The 16,401-nt window shown below is 42.6% G+C and overlaps 2 protein-coding genes across 3 annotated transcripts in view; one reads left to right on the plus strand and one right to left on the minus strand.

Moving 5' to 3' along the window:
- The first annotated feature begins 1,120 nt into the window (after positions 1-1,120).
- On the plus strand, positions 1,121-1,462 carry LOC129114054 (serine-rich and transmembrane domain-containing protein 1). Its single transcript, XM_054626559.1, has one exon. It carries the CDS (start codon positions 1,121-1,123, stop codon positions 1,460-1,462), a length of 342 nt encoding a protein of 113 aa, XP_054482534.1.
- A 3,243-nt stretch (positions 1,463-4,705) lies between these two features.
- Positions 4,706-16,401, minus strand: part of LOC129113068 (neurobeachin-like) — a 90,431-nt gene continuing 78,735 nt past the window's right edge. The window contains exons 44-61 of one of the 2 annotated variants that reach the window (XM_054625193.1): positions 15,768-15,903; positions 15,497-15,633; positions 15,005-15,107; positions 14,708-14,823; positions 13,422-13,534; positions 12,952-13,092; positions 10,559-10,678; positions 10,074-10,226; positions 9,779-9,943; positions 9,301-9,390; positions 8,407-8,599; positions 7,443-7,514; positions 7,026-7,181; positions 6,655-6,825; positions 6,445-6,546; positions 6,053-6,249; positions 5,680-5,831; positions 4,706-5,398 (exon numbers count right to left, since the gene is read on the minus strand). In XM_054625193.1, coding sequence (XP_054481168.1) covers positions 5,308-5,398; positions 5,680-5,831; positions 6,053-6,249; positions 6,445-6,546; positions 6,655-6,825; positions 7,026-7,181; positions 7,443-7,514; positions 8,407-8,599; positions 9,301-9,390; positions 9,779-9,943; positions 10,074-10,226; positions 10,559-10,678; positions 12,952-13,092; positions 13,422-13,534; positions 14,708-14,823; positions 15,005-15,107; positions 15,497-15,633; positions 15,768-15,903 — 2,408 coding nt within the window. In that variant the 3' untranslated portion in view covers positions 4,706-5,307. Of the gene's footprint in view, positions 5,399-5,679; positions 5,832-6,052; positions 6,250-6,444; positions 6,547-6,654; positions 6,826-7,025; positions 7,182-7,442; positions 7,515-8,406; positions 8,600-9,300; positions 9,391-9,778; positions 9,944-10,073; positions 10,227-10,558; positions 10,679-12,951; positions 13,093-13,421; positions 13,535-14,707; positions 14,824-15,004; positions 15,108-15,496; positions 15,634-15,766; positions 15,904-16,401 lie in introns of both variants that reach the window. The other variant, XM_054625192.1, reaches the window with a different exon arrangement.

Here is a 16,401-nt window from a genome sequence, read left to right on the forward strand (position 1 = left end):
CAGAGGCTCATGGTATATGTTCGATTATTTAGTTCAGGCTACTCTCCTCTATATAATGTGGCGGGGGGCACATATCGTATGGCGAAATGCATGACCATGAAATGGAGGGGAAAGAGGGAAATAATGGCAGATAGTAGAGAAATGAGCACACACGACTGTGAGGCAAAGAGTGCCCCTGCTTTCATTCTGGTCATGGTCAATCATTCCTCCCTTTGAAGTGTCTTTCTCCGATCAAATCAAGACACAATGCTGGTCTAACCCAAATACAAATCCAGCCTCCCTTTTCCCTGTCTCTCACCAACACAAAGACTTTGTACGTTTCTGCACTACAAAGCACAATCACATCCTTCAGTCAGTTTCGTGCCTTGCAGTAATTTGCAGTGGAACATTATTAGCAGTATTAATATGCAGCGGAGGAGGAGGGTAGGCTCTCAGCTGTCTTTGTGAAAGCTGATTATGAGGACTTTAATTTCATCAGATAAGAATGCCTTCGTTTATGAGCGAGGCCTGGTGCCTGACAGGCCTTTAACGAGACAAGCACTCCCCCTGCTGTTACTCTTTATTATGGTCCGTCAATATAGCACCTTCAATTTATATTAAATGACCACAACACACCAGCGTTCATACTGCAGGAGTTTTGCTTTTTTTTGTGATTAGCCAGAAAATCATCCTTATACCTACATGTTCACATTGCATCAACTTTTAATAATCAATCAAGAATTCTGCAAACCACACTTCCAAAAATCATGTTCTGTTTAAAGGTATATATGTTTATATGGGTATATATGGGAGTATTATTTGCAACTATTTGTTTTGCATCTGGGGGCATCTGAAGTAATTTGTTTGCCCTGATTCAGAATCGTAGAAGTGCTCTCTGTCTTCTTCTTAATCTCAGCCAAAGCTGAGGATGTGTGTGAAAGCTCTTGTGTCAGCAAGCATCTGCCATGCCGAAGTGTCCTGGAGGGAGAAAATAAATCCGTGGCAGCTTCATCAGACAAAAGAGAATTTCTTATAAAGGTCTTATAAATTATAAATGTTAAAGTATCTTTCGGTTGTTTCACAATAAATCTCACTCATCTTTTTTTTCTCTTGTGCAAAACTATGCTGGACATCAGCCAGGATGTCAGGGATAGAAGTCTCGTCAGTGGACCATAATGAGACTGGAATCTCTCCAATAGACGATGGGACCTTCCTCCGCTTCTCCCCAACCTCTGCTTCCACTTCCGCGGCCGCCTCGTCGCCAGGACGTCAGGGCAACCTTTATGTTTATGTGTGGCTCTTCCTCGGCCTGCTGGTATTCCTGCTGACGCTGCTCATCATCTCCCTCCACAGGCTGAAGAACATCATCTCCTCCTCTTCATCTGTCCCTGACTGCAGCAGCGAGGGAGGGAGCTCCTTCACCAACATGGAGATCTGTAGCATCTCCTCTCAGAGGTCCACCATCTCCTCACTGTCCACTTGAGGGAGACACATGGGCGTACAGTATTATGTCTGTGTGCATTTCCTTGTGCATGCATGCTGCAATTCAAACAGCAGGCAAGCATGCATACACACAAAGCACATGGAGGCCCTCACTGTGACAAATCAACACAAAAAACACTTGTGTCAGCCACAAGGAAGGTGACAGCACAGCAGTACACTGAATGCATGCATCTTTTAATCCCGATGGTCTAGTGAGTCAGGTGTGTCCATGCAATATCCATAAGCACGGGGTAAATAAAGCTCACATGTGATGAAGAGGTACTGAGAAGTGAGACTGACCTTTCTGAGCCTTATTTCAACAACGAAAACAAAATAAACTGCTTTCTCTCAGCAGATAAAAAGCATAATGAGGAACTGTTATCTTTCCTCTCCATTTTTGTAAAATAAATATCTTGCACTGTGCTTGTCATATTTACTGTGGAACAATAACATTGCTTTCAGGTTTGTACATAATGTATCATAATGTCTGTAGACTACATTACAAAAAACAGAATAACATATTTAAAACCATTACTCTGTACCGAAATGCATGATTGTGTCTCAATAAAGAGTGAGATACCTTAAAAACTGTACACATACCAAATTATTTCAAAGTCTCCTGGGGAGAGGACGATGCACAAGCCATCCTGCTGTGGAGGTTAAGGTGAGAAAGAAATGATTGTTGTGTCTCAGACAGGCAGTCGGCCTCGGACTTCAGCTACAGACCGGGACAAAACTGCCATAACAAAATGAGATTCTGGGCCTGAAGGACAGGTCTTCCAGCATGACGGATTACCCTCTCTTGACTGTCAGCTCATATGGCGTTTGATTGCGGTCTACATGGTGCCTGAAGTGTGAGAGCCTTGTGCAGCTGTCAAAACTAATTTTGATTCCAAGCTTAAGCTATAGTAATGGTCATATCACATCAGTTTTAATTGTGTGAGATGTAGTTTCTTTGACATGTCAATAGAAATACACCACACACTCAGAACAAATTATAAGAAAAAAGTTAATTCATCTTTGTCACTCTTTTCCACAAAATTCAATAACTGAAGGTTCAGAGAGCAGTGATGGCCACTGCAAGGCCACGAACAATTCATTCAGGTCTGTTAGTGTTCGGCTGTTGCTGAATCTGATTACACACCAGTATATAGGTTATGATCTCCAGAACCTGTTTGGTTTAATGTAGAAAAAGATTCAAAGTTTGATATCGTCACTCACTGTCTGTTTTTAAGTTAACCAGGAAGCAAAATCCTTGTATTAATCGTGATGATAAAGAATAAATGTGCAGATTGAACCGCCTGATTGAGTTGTTTTGTTATATTGGAGCTCTTATTTTCAGTTCTAGTCCTGCAAACACAGATACATAATAGAGCGAAGAAACAAAGTAGATTTAAACATTTTCCAGCTTGACTGACTTTTGTCTTTATCCTTATATGGATACTGGACCGTTCCCTGCATGATTTACTGCACTGCATACCTTCCGATCTTATATCTGTCAATTGTCCATGGGTTCAATGAATGCCACTAATGATTTAATTCTATTTTACACATTGCACTAATTATCTATTTTAATGCTTGTAAGGAATGTATCCCTACTTTTGTCTCTATTTGATTACTGGGTCTGCTGAATAAGACGCTTTGAAATCCTGTTGACTGAAAATTTCAGCACCATGAGCACAACAAGTCTACAGCAACCTGTGACATTTTCAATTATGAAGACTCAAACGTGAAACTTTAGTGTTTTAAGAGGCTTCACAGGAGTGCCTTTGAGTTTTTTCAAGGGAACTTTAGTTGTTTTTAATGGATTGGATTAAAGTAAAGAGAGACAATGCAGAGCCAGACCCTTCAGGTTGAAAAGGCATGCAGCTAGTGCTGAGAGTGAAACTTTATTAAACTCACATTTCTAAATATGTGTTCTTAGGAAGTGCTGCAGGATATGACCCCCAAAAACAGACAATGAAATGAAAAACACAGCAAGGCAGGTAGTTCAACAATGTTGTCAATCGTGTTTAGAGTGTAACATTTTAACTCGAGAGTCTCTTGAAATCATTTGATGAAGAAGGATTTCTTTCAGACTGGTGTCTCATGATTCGTGAATGCTACAATAAGTCGTCATTGATGGGTCACTCTCTCTGAAGCTACTGCCTTTAAGCAAAACAGAAACCTTTTCGTGAGACAAAATATGCGACCAATGAAAAGTCAAGTCATCAAATTCTTTGCATATTTTATTTTTCTTATCATGATTTTTTTTTTCAACTCACACATGTCATATTTTACATCTTTGCAATAAAACATGAATACAATAGTTTTTAGGGTTTCATAGATCCAAAAATATTTAACCTTTTTTTGGATACGTAAGTTGAACCTGTCGATAGAGTATGTGCATGTGCGCATTTGATCAAGATGGCTTCACACATACAGTACATCTCACATTTCATCCCCTCTCCTCCCTCCTTCCCGCCTCTATCAGCTACAGAATCATGATATTGCTTACAACTGTGAGGTTGTAAAACCTAATAATCACACATGAGCTCAACGCTTTAAATACAAACATCAATGCACAAATAATCCCGAAGGGAAAATGGACCTAAACAAAATGGCAGCCGACCAGAAAGAACCAAGCTAATAAATAATGATATGTGATTGGTGCAAAGTGCAAATACAAAACAAACTTTTACATTGATTTGATTCTCTTCTTTTAAATAATCAACAAATGTGGGTAAGTGAAGGTTTCCTTTGCGCTTTCTGTCTTATTCAGCTGATTAAGTCTCCCACCAAGCCTGAACCAAGACTATATGTACATATTTGACAAAACAATCACCAAATATACAAAGGAAATCCTGTCAGTCTTGTGTTTGTCATCCTTGGTGGCTCTGGCAAGATCTCTTTATCATTACCATCTCTGGCAAAACAATCACCATCCTTGACGCTGCCGTTATTATCATCAGTCTTGTCAACATTATAATAATTATTACACAGTATTTTACATACAGCAAGTCATTAATAAATTAAAGGTGATAAGCGCAGTTTGTGTAGTGAAAGAACACGTGTAGACTCTGAAGGAAGCAGAGCCTTATTTACATAAGAATCAGATTTAACCCTGCTGCGGGTAAAAAGAAAAAAATATATATTGTAACATTATAAAATAAAATAAAATCAGATAAAATCAAATAAGATACTGTCAAATAAAATGATAACCCCAGGCAATTTTTTCATGGGTGAATTTTAAGATCAAGCCAATAGCACCGTTCTTTTTTTTTTTTTAAAGCAGTGGATCATATCTGACCATTTCTAATCAGTTTAGACACATTGAAGGAGTCTTAATTTATAGTCCACCCAATAATTCCCAGACTAAACTCCCTTCAAATGAAAAGTATAGAACGATATTGATAAAGACAAAAATAAAAAGAATATAAGGGAAAACGAAACTTAGTTCTTTGTCTGTGAAGCATTAAGCGTACCAGGAACAGTAACTGCACCAGTCCTGTGAGTGGCACGGGTATGATCGACCTCTACAAGGTCTGCTTGACTTGCTCTTTTCCCCCATTCTGCGGTCTATTTTATTTGCAGGTTTTGGTGTGTATCTTCGGAGTGTTATGTGTCTGTGGCTACACACGTGTGTATGTAACCATGTGCACAGAGGAAGTTATTCCCACCAGCGCTGCCGCATCCTCAAATCAAGTAAACTTCAACAAGGGAATAGAGCCTAAGGTCCGGTTCTTGTTTTTCCTTCCTCTCGGTACCTTTAGTTTCCCTGCGTTGCAGATACACAGCAGAATGCTTCACCTCCTCACCCTCTTGTTCTTCTCTCCTCTCTCCTTCCGCTTCCTCACGCTGTCCACCTCAGTACCTGTTCTGGTGTTCGTAGTGCCAGCGGTTGAAGTCTATGTTGAACGCCACAATGCTGCCGGACGCCATGCCAGTGATCAGAGTCCTGAGGGCAGAGCACACAGAGCGTCACATCTGCAATCCAAACTATACACATAAAATACTTATTGTTTTTAGGGTTGCAGTGAATCAATCATTGTACATTTCCCCAGGTCTGGGACATCATCTGAGGTCTGGGTAAATAACTGCCCCATTATTGATCATTCAATATTTGCTGCTGCCCCCTTTGAAGTGAGCCAGTTCCCTCAGCAACAGCAGTCCTTAAAACAGGTCACGCTGTCTGCCTCTTCTCCTCTCTGTCAGAGTGGCACCCTGTGTCTGTTTTACCTCTGGTCATGTGAGAGGTCCATGGCCCGGATGCCTGCGTCACAGCCTGGATAGATGTAAAGCTGTTTGAAGTCGCACGCCTGCCACACTTCCACAACGCCATTATCGCCTCCAGTCACCAGGTTCTGTCCGTCGCTGCTCAACAGGATCGCCTGGAGGCAGAAAAAAGACACAGAGCAGTCAATAGAGGCACAATGGCTCCTGTGTGTTGTACAACGGTATATTGTATTGTTTATGTAAATATTTATATATTTTAAGCTCTTTAGTGGTCGGAAGATCAAAATGGCATTCTATCAATGCACGTCCAGTTACCATTTATCTATGCATCAATAAACCAAAAATAATATTACAGTCTTATCTCCTACAGCCTTACCCGTGTGGAATCGTTGACCTCCATTTGTGCCAGCAGTTTTCCATTTATGCTGAAGTTGCAGAAGCGGCCTCTCTCATAGTAGATGATGCAGTGGCCCTCGCTGGACACGGAGATGAGGCGAGGTCGCTGACACAGCTCTGGCCCCTCCAGGGCCCTGAGCAGGTCCCCTGTGATGGTGTGGACCAAGCACGGGCCCTCTGAGGAACAGGACCAAAGCAAGATAGCTAAAAATCTTTTGCCCTAATTGTACATGTTTGGTTTTTGTGGAGTTAGCCTAAATGTTCTGAGGTCAGTTATCAATATATTTGTTTTTAAATATGAAATATCTTTGTGGAAAACATAAAATGCAAAACTGAAATTTCTCAAAGAAAGACGTATTAAGACACACAAACCTTTAGCCCCACTGATGACCAGTCCAAGCTCTGCACAGACAGACACACACACCACCTCGTGGTCATGTCCCGTCAGTACTGCCCTCGGAGCCGGATAGTCACCTGGAAGAAAAGAGACACTGTAAACCTCTGGGAGCCGTATTGTTTCTGAACTCATTCATGAACTAGGAACTGAGGCAATCATTCACACATGTTGTTGTTTCCACTCACTGTTGTTCGGGTTGTCCCCAATAATGTGGTGTCGTCCACTCCAGTACCACAGAAGAAGAGTGGCATCCCTGGAGCCTGACACGATGTAGCAGTCTCCGCCAATGTAGGACTCTGATCTTGCCAGACACGTCACTACATCCCAGTGGCCAAAAACTATCTGGGTCAGTTTTCCTGTGGAGAGAAAAGGAGGAAGAAAGCCGAAGTTAAACCAGCAGGTCAGTGAGTAAAGTGTCACTAAATCTCTGGACCGACAAATACATAAATCACAAATTACAGCCTTAATAAGGAGGAAAAAAAACCAACTGCTATCTAAAAGTAAGTTTTTACTGTACTCAATGCTCAACGTGTCTCATAAATTATAGAAAACTTACCAGTTTCAGTTGAGTAAACACGGAAGCTCTTGTCCCAGAAGCCGCAGACCAGGATGTAGCGGTTGTCAGCAGTAACCACAAAACAGTGCGTGTTGATTTGGATGCTCTGGTCCACAAGGTCAGTGATCTGGCGCTTGTTCACGCCTGAGTTGTTTGCTTCACGGGAGCACAAAGATGTCAGTAGGTTAATAAGGGGCAAACAAATGCAATATGGCTCATAAGCTTTGTAATGAACTCAAACCTTTGCTGATCTTTCACCACTCAGGTTCATTTTTGCCACCTGCATCTCAGCAATATATGCACATAAACCCCCAGTGTATCATGTGATGTATCGACTTAAGTCCCATAACTTGTGTCCTTAATATTACTATTGTGTAAAACTAATTAAATCTGCTGTGGAGATTTTTGTGCACTGACCTATGAGAGGGTCCATCTCAATGGGTAGATGATGAGCCTGCTCTAAGGAGTATCCTGGAGCTCCACGGAGGCCTGAAGGATATCAGGGTCAAACATTACAGAGAGTCACACATACACACCCGCACATACACACATCATAAAACGGAGGAGGATAAATGCTCAACTACAGCCTCTCACATAATCCCCCGGTCGAGGGTTCTCTAATGAAAGCTCTGATGTAGGCTTATGTAAAAAAAACAAAACACTGAGAGCCTCGATAACAAAAGTCACTTGAGCTGCTTTATGACCTTCCATAATTACATTACCACAATTCATTAATCATACTACTCTGTGCTAATTAGGTTATTAAAGGTTAATTGGGGATTTGATTAACTAATATTTCCATGTCAACATGTGGACAAAATAAAAGTAAACACTAATATAATTCAATCTAAATTGGCTCTATAACTACCACTGAAATCACATCTCATTAGAGGCTTCCACAGTCTTAATTGTAAAGCCAGTGATATACTATTTTAATAATGTGATTTATATGAATATTTCTGATTATTCCTTTAATTATTTATACTAATAAATGTCAACCGATTTTGAAAAATGCTCATTACAATTTCTCAGGGCCTAAAGAGATGTTGTTAAATTTATATTTAGCCAAACACACAGCATGTGTTTGGTATTTCTCTTTGATAAATTAACTAATTTATATAAAATGTCAAAATTGTGACTGTGATCAATTTTCTGTTGCCTTACTGTATTTGTTACTGTATAATCAAGGGATTGCACGAGGGTAGTTTCACTTTTGTTAGAAAGCTGCTCAAAACAGTTAACATAATAAAACTGTATACTGTTAAGATAATGTGATGTCATCCTCTGTTCGTCATGATTGTGTAACTTGTAAATTTGCATAACTAAGGATCTTTGGATTCAATTTCCATTTCTCGATGATTCTTTTTCATCGTGCACTCACCGACTGTGTTGTGCCAGCGGTTGACGGCAAACAGCCGGCTACACGTGACGGTGACCGCTGCTGGTATGCTGAGGTGGGGGAGCGTGTTGGCTGCGACGTGAGTGACGGGGGAGTTGGAGGGGAACTTGAGCACCATGATGACGTCCTGCTGCATCTGATCCTTAAACATCAGCGGGCTCTGGGGAAGGAAACACTGGTGAGACAGACAGAGAAAGAGAGAGGGACAGAGAAGAAGAGGAGGAGGGCATAGCGGGGAGGGAAAGGTCGGGGGGAGGGGAGAGAGAGGAGGAGGAGGAGGAGGAGGGGAAATGGAGACGGAGGTAGAGGGAGAGACAGAACAGATGGGACGGAGGGAGGGGAGGGAAAAGGATTATTAGTGGGAGCACAGGGTCAGAGCAGGTACACACAATGAGGGTGGCTCTAGGCCTATAGGGGAGGAGGTGGAGGCACTGGTTGGTTCGGGGGTTCGGGGGACTGACAGGTTTGGGTTGACATGGATGGGTTTGACCTGAAGACACTGAGGCCTAGTTCTGCTGAGGGTAGCAGGGGAGGACAGAGAGGCTAAAACCAGGGCAGAGCTTACTCTGAAAAAACATAATTGGATAAACTTGTGTGTAATAAAAACTTATTTTTTAGGAAAAGATAAATCTTAACCTGTCCATAAAAATGAAAGATATTGTGAAAATCTCTCTTCCTGTTCTCAAAGTGATAATTTTCTCAATAACAACCTCTAAATAGAATAACATTGACTTAGGGAATATGCAACAAATAGGTATGTATATTTCTCTTGTGTATTTCCGTAGGTCTGCAGCTGAGGTCTAATATGTGAGTATAGCTGACCTGGTGTGTTTTTTGTTTTTTTTAAATCAAGCATATACGTCAAGGTATTCTCACCAGGTGCATAGCGGAGGAGCGAGGTGGGTGTGGCTCGATCAGCAGATGGGATGGGACCTGACCACATGCCTGAATCTGGGACTCAATCCCCTAGAGTTGGAGAGACAGAGACGGACGGGGTTAACATCGGAGAGGAAGAGGAAGGTTACCCACTTTTGAGGAACATAAAAACAAGTTTAGGAAACACACATATACCCCCCTCTACCTTCCCGTTTTCTCCACTTTCTTTAAATATGCATTGTCTTTTGTGTATGCTTCCTGAACTTCATGCATGTATTTTGACTTCATCCCTTGGTAGAACTATTTTCTCAGACAGAAAAAGTAATCATACAGAAACTATTTATCTCAGAGCTTTATATTTTACATCTATCTGATCCTACCACATGATGGAGAAGACATCAATCTCTTTCATGGCATGAGAAACTCATGAAGGGGAGATTTCTGCCTGCATTGTTGATGTGTTGTCATAGAAACCAACCTCTCGTTGGGCAGCGTCTGCATTGTCTAGGTTGATTGCTCCCTCGTAGGACAAGAAGTTGAACACGTTGAGACCTCGGACTGCCTCTGGCCCTCGCTGCTTGTAGCCAAATATTAGATCAATCCACTGGTGAAGCTGGCACGACACAAACTCGCTCTCCAAGGCCTGGTTGAAGTAACAGGTGCAGAGAGAGGAAGGAAGAGGGTCAAGAATATGTTCAGTGTCAATATAAAGGCAGAAGGAACAAGCTTTTATTTTAGCTTTTTCATATTCTAGAAAAGACGTCGTCTCTCACCATCCGGTTAATGCGGACAAAGTCTTCAGGTTTCTTTGCCCAGACGGGAAGCTCCACGTCGCACACAGAAACTCCATCATCACGCACCCCGAGCTCGTACTCATTACTGTTAACGAACATCTCAGGCAAGTAGTAGAACTCTGGGATCAGCTCCTGATGGACACCACAAAACACATTTTTAATGTCAACAAAATGATTACTTAATGCTGAAATTAGTTGATTTTACAACTCACAAATTCTGACCTACAGGTTGTGATACAGGGCATTAGAAAATGTGTGAATGTCTTCACTCCTTATACATTTAGATATCTTCAAATTAAAACTAAACTAAATGGCATCATTATGTTTTCAAACATATTTTTTACCTATTACTTTTGGTGCTTCCTGCTCTTGTGTTTTCAGTTGTTTGTCTCTATAATTAATTGTTTTACATATATCATAACTTAACTTGTGGGACGTTCTTTCAGCCCATCGGGAATAGTTACCTTGACATCAGCTGTGTCTCTCTGGCAGTTCCTCCACGAGCAGCCGATACCAGAGAAGGCTCTTTCCGGATGGTCGAACTTGTTATCGTTAGCGTTGAGGAAAAACGTTGTAAAGGGCTCCTACAGGCACACACATAGACAAATTAATTGAATACTCTCTATCTACTGCTAAAGCGGCTTTTTTTCTGCTCTAAAATCCTAACCTCTGCTTCCAATCCTAAAAACTCTTTGAAACTTTCTCTTCACTCCTCCAACCCCCACCCCCTCCTCCTACTTCCTCCCTTCTCCCTGATGATTTCGCCAACTTCTTTGACAAGAAGGTAAACGATATCAGATCCTCCTTCTCTCAGCGCCCCTCTCCCTGTCCATCCCCTCTCCCTCTCCAGCTCTTCCCCCTCAGCTCCCCCTTCCCTCTCCACACCCCATCTTACCCTATTTTGCTCCCCTCTCCCCTAACAAGGTCCTCGACCTTGTTACATCTAACCGCCCCACCACGTGCTCCCTTGACCCGATCCCCTCCCCTCTTCTTCAGTCTATTGCCACTGAACTCCTTCCTTTCCTCACCCACCTCATCAACACATCTCTTGTATCGGGATGCTTTCCCTCGGCTTTCAAGACTGCCAGAGTCACCCCCCTTCTGAAAAAACCATCACTTGACCCCTCTGATGTCAAGAACTTCAGACCGGTTTCTCTTCTACCCATTCTATCCAAAACACTTGAAAGCGCTGCGGCTGTCTCTAAACAACTGTCTTCCTACCTCCACCAGAACAACCTGGATGTTGCTTGGACCCCCACCAGTCCGGGTTCAAGGTGGGTCTCAAACTCATCAGAGACCCCCACCAGTCCGGGTTCCTCCTTGCGGTGACAGAGTCGCTTCACGCCACGAGAGCGAACTCTCTCTCCTCTGTCCTGATTCTCCTGGACCTGTCAGTGGCGTTTGACACGGTGAACCACCAGATCCTCCTCTCCACCCTCGAGGGGATGGGCGTCTCAGGCTCTGCACTCTCCCTGTTTGCATCCTACCTGACAGGTCGATCCTACCAGGTGACATGGAGGGGGCCATGTCGGAACCACGCATGCTGACTACGGGGGTTCCACAAGGTTCAGTTCTGGGCCCCCTTCTCTTCTCGCTCTACACAACATCTCTGGGTTCTGTTATTCGCTCGCATGACTTCTCTTACCATTGTTATGCCGATGACACCCAGCTGGTCTTGTCATTTCCCCCGGTGACACCCAAGTGGAGGCACGCATTGCTGCGTGCTTGGCTGACATCTCGAAGTGGATGGCGACACACCACCTGAAGCTCAACCTGGACAAAACCGAGCTACTGTTCCTCCCAGGGAAGGGTTGCCTGCACTGAGACCTGTCCATCACCATTGATGATGCCTTGGTGACGCCAACTCGGACTGTGAGGAATCTGGGTGTGACCCTGGACGACCAACTGTCGTTCTCAGCAAACATTGCATCGGTCACACGCTCCTGCAGATTCCTCCTCTACAACATCAGGAGGATTCGCCCCTTCCTCACTGACGAGACGGCGCAGGTGCTCATCCAGGCTCTGGTCATCTCCCGCCTGGACTACTGCAACTCACTACTTGCCAGAGCCCCGGCATCAGACCTCTGGAGCTTGTCCAGAAAGCTGCAGCTCGTCTGGTGTTCAATCGCCCCAAGTTCTCCCACACAACTTCCCTTCTCCGTTCTCTACACTGGCTCCCTGTAAGAGCTTGCATCCAGTTTAAGACTCTGGTGCTAGCCTACAGGGCAGTGAAAGGAACAGCTCCTTCCTATCTCCAGGCCATGGTCAAGCCCTACACCCCCGCCCGACCACTTCGCTCTGCTGCCTCTCCCTGCGGCCGATCGACCCGGTCACAGCTTTTTTCTGTCCTGGCCCCACAGTGGTGGAATGAACTCCCCACTGACGTCAGGACAGCAGAGTCACTGCCCATCTTTCGGCGCAGGCTGAAAACTCACCTCTTCAAGAAGTACTACCCTGAGCCTTCCTCGTAGCACTTATTGCATTCGTATTAGTTTGTTGCACTTATTGTATTCGTATTAGTTCGTTGCACTTATTCTATTCGTATTAGTTTGTTGCACTTATTGTATTCGTATTAGTTTGTTGCAATTATTGTTTTCGTAGTAATTTGCTTCTGCACTATACTTTTGCTCTGGTTTATGCTTTTAGATGCTTGTTTAAGAAAGGAGATGCACTTATGACTTCTGGTGACTAGCAGTTCTCTTGAATACCTATGTTGAATACACTTCCTGTAAGTCGCTTTGGATAAAAGCGTCTGCTAAATGACTGTAATGTAATAGCCTTGGGTCTCTGCCATGTGCTCAAGCGGCTCTCTGAAGGTTAAAGCCTGTAAGTGTGTGAAGTTCAGCAATGTGCTTACTATTCTGAGCATCCACATCAGCGTTGAATGAGCAGTGGAGTACAGGGTTGTATAGTGGTGAGGAGGCGTGCTGTCGTCGTCCCACGTCTCATAGCGTTCTGCATAAAACGCTGCTCGCTTGGGATTCAGGGCACCGATTGGCTGCAAGAAACCAGAGAGAAATAATTGGTTTAATTCAACGATGACACAAGTAAATCATACATTGGTCTCAGGGAGCATGTCATACATTATTCTTTAAAAACAGTCAACGAATTGACAATAAAAGCAACAAGCTCATGCTCTGATCCTCTCTGGGAAGAGGGCTGGCAAGAAATGACATACATGGTGTTATTATGTGGCTTTGATTTGTTTTTACTCTAATTGTTGAAAATTCAACAAGGATTTTTATCCTCTGTTTAGGTTTATAGCTTCTTCTTTGTAGCATACATGAAATTCATTGGAAAAAGTGCTGTATGTTAGAGTGCTCTAACCTTGGAGAGGTCTCTGAAGTTGCCAGGTAGAGTGAGGTCGAGCTCCTCTGAATCATAGTTGGTCAAGACCCAGGGGAAGATGGGGTACTGGTTCAAATCATTATAAGTCCTCCCTGCAGAGACAAAAGATGGATGGAAGAAGGAGTTATATTCAATTATAGCTGTGTCACAAGATGGTCCCATATTGCAACATGCTCTATTATTGTTCTGCTCATTACTACATCAGCTTGAGTTTTACACTGGAAAATGTTGGCGGTCTCCTGCTGGAGTCTGAGCCGAAAGACTTTCTGGTGAACCTTCATGATTTCATCTGATTTCATGTGTAATCCGACCCGGTGGCAACAATGACAAACATTAAGAATAACTATTGATAAATAGTCAATCTTTACTCTGATGGTCTTGTTTTCTTACGTAGCTAATATAGAGTCATCAGTATTACATTGAGACAGTCTCATACCCAGTTAAAAGTTCCTCTAAGTAAGTTTAACACATGCTACAATATGTTAACTGTACACTGCAACATAAAACTTTTGCTACCAATTTTCCGGTTTTACAACCTCCATGCCTCATACATAAGGCTGAAACGTTTAATTAATGAGACTAACTTCTTGATGCGAGCGAAGATTACGTGATAGACTGGAACTACAATTATGCGGACCAAGGTTTTTTGTTAGTTTGATAAAAGACAATCTCTGCAGGGAGAGACGTAAACGCACAAGCTGTTGACACACTGCCTCATGTCAGCATACATACATATAACAAAATGTATTATGAGATATTGTTTTTTTTTATGAATTTCAAATCCTTACCAAGTGCTCAATATGGCTGCTTTACTGTATTGACAGGTCACACAGGTGACTGCTAAAAAAGGTTTGTCTTATTCAAATCTACAAGGTTCTTTATCTGATCTCTTCAGTGAAGTATTTTTTTACATTGGCTTCTTTTTTAATTCACATGGAGAGAAATTTCTGGCTGTGCAGTTATTTTTGAACAACACAGCACCCCAGGAACTGTAACAACATCCAGATTAGGTCACATTAGTAAAATCGTCACAGCAAATAAGGTAGAAAATGTCAACATCACACGGTGGTAAGAGGGACAATGAAGGAAACAGGAAGCATGCTCTCAGTTAATTATATGATTTGGTCTGGGAACAAAGATGGCTACATTAGACAGGGTTGTGTGTTCGACCAATAACTGTTCATCTATTATTTAGAGACTAAGATCCACAATAACAGACTTAGCAGAATGAGAGCTCCTGAAATGTGATTGAATGTGGACTTTACCTGCAATCGTGTTGAGGAACATGAGGTACTCAAAGTTGGAGATCTCTCTCCTCTGCCAGCGCTGGGTCATGTTGGATGACTTGAAGAGCTGACGAGGGGTGGCCAAGGAAATCCGCCTAGGACACACACACACACACACACACACACACACACACACACACACACACACACACACACACACACACACACACACACACACACACACACACACATTGAAGTTCCTTTCCATCACACCAGAAAGAAACACCTCTCTTATACACCATAGTGGTGGACCAGCTGATTAAACCCTGCACCTACCTGGCCTGTGGCAGCCCGTAACTCGTTCCTACCCCGACCCGTGGGAGACTGTAGACCACCCGTTTGACCGTGGCCTGGTCAGGGAAGTTAAACATCACAGACGCTGGAGAGAGAAGGAGACAAGATATAGTCAATAGATATAATCACTCCCAATGACAACTAATGTTGAACAGGTACAAAACAGCTAATACAATACTTCATAGTGGGGACATTAGTATGGGTGGCAACAATGCAATATAACATTAGAGCCCAGGCAGTGTTAGTGCTCTTTATTGTGAACTATAGCAGACAGAAGGAACGATTCAGTGTAATAATACTTGGGATAACAATGATGCTATTTCTAATGTTCCTCATTACATGTTTTACTCATTAAATATTGCTAAGAGACATATTTCAAACATCAATTGGATATCTATTTCTAGTTCTTCCAAAAAAACATTAACCATTTTCTTAGACTTGTCATTAACGCTAATAAGAAATCTGCAGACTTACTTCTGTTGGCCATGAAGACCTCTAGTCCGGTATTCTGCAGCAGGTAGCGTCTGGAGAACACAGCTCGGATCTCACTGAACATCCATTTACCATGCAGACCCTCTGAGTAGGCCAGCACCTGTTGAGGTTTGACATCCATTGGAAAATATATTTTAACATACAGAAAAACCTACAAATGAATCCCAAATTAATTGAATCAATGAGTGAAAAGCAGAGAGTAAAAATGCTAACTTTTTCCTGTAAAAAAAAAAGAGGACAACTTGCCCTTACTTTAGCATCAGTCGTCTTGAATGTAGGATCCTCTTCATCCACCTCAAAGTAGATCTCAGTAGTGGTGACGGACAGAGTGCCTCGAGCCACCACCACTGGAGCCACCAACTGAGCTGGAGTACTCAGAACCACTGGGCCTGGCGATCCAAATGTATTACTTAGGTATTACTAATTCAGGCATTTAAAGTATTGACAACCTCCCTGGTACACAACAGTAATCATCACACACAACAGAAAATTAATAATCACACAATCTTTAATTGAGTAATTTCATGTTAGTTAAGTTGATTATTTATTTGCTTCTACTTTATATACTATTGTAGAAAACTCCTCAGATGTGTCAGAAGTCAAAGAGGACCACCGGATTAAATAAGGGATTTGGTCTTGCATCAGTTTTTTAGTGAATTATTAAATTAGATTAATCAGCTGGATGGTTAGTGCAGCTGCAACCTTTGAAATGACTTGCCTTTGGAGATAAAAAGTCTTGGACGGAAACGTACTAAAAACAAGAGTCATAGACAGTTTACTGTTCAGTTGTACTGTAGCATGGTGACTGTGTGTGTGTGTGTGTGTGTGTGTGTGTGTGTGTGTGTGTGTGTGTGTGTGTGTGTGTGTGTGTGTGTGTGTGTGTGTGT

This window comes from Anoplopoma fimbria, chromosome 24 (genome assembly GCF_027596085.1).
Source record: "Anoplopoma fimbria isolate UVic2021 breed Golden Eagle Sablefish chromosome 24, Afim_UVic_2022, whole genome shotgun sequence".
NCBI classification, from domain to species: Eukaryota; Metazoa; Chordata; class Actinopteri; order Perciformes; family Anoplopomatidae; genus Anoplopoma; species Anoplopoma fimbria.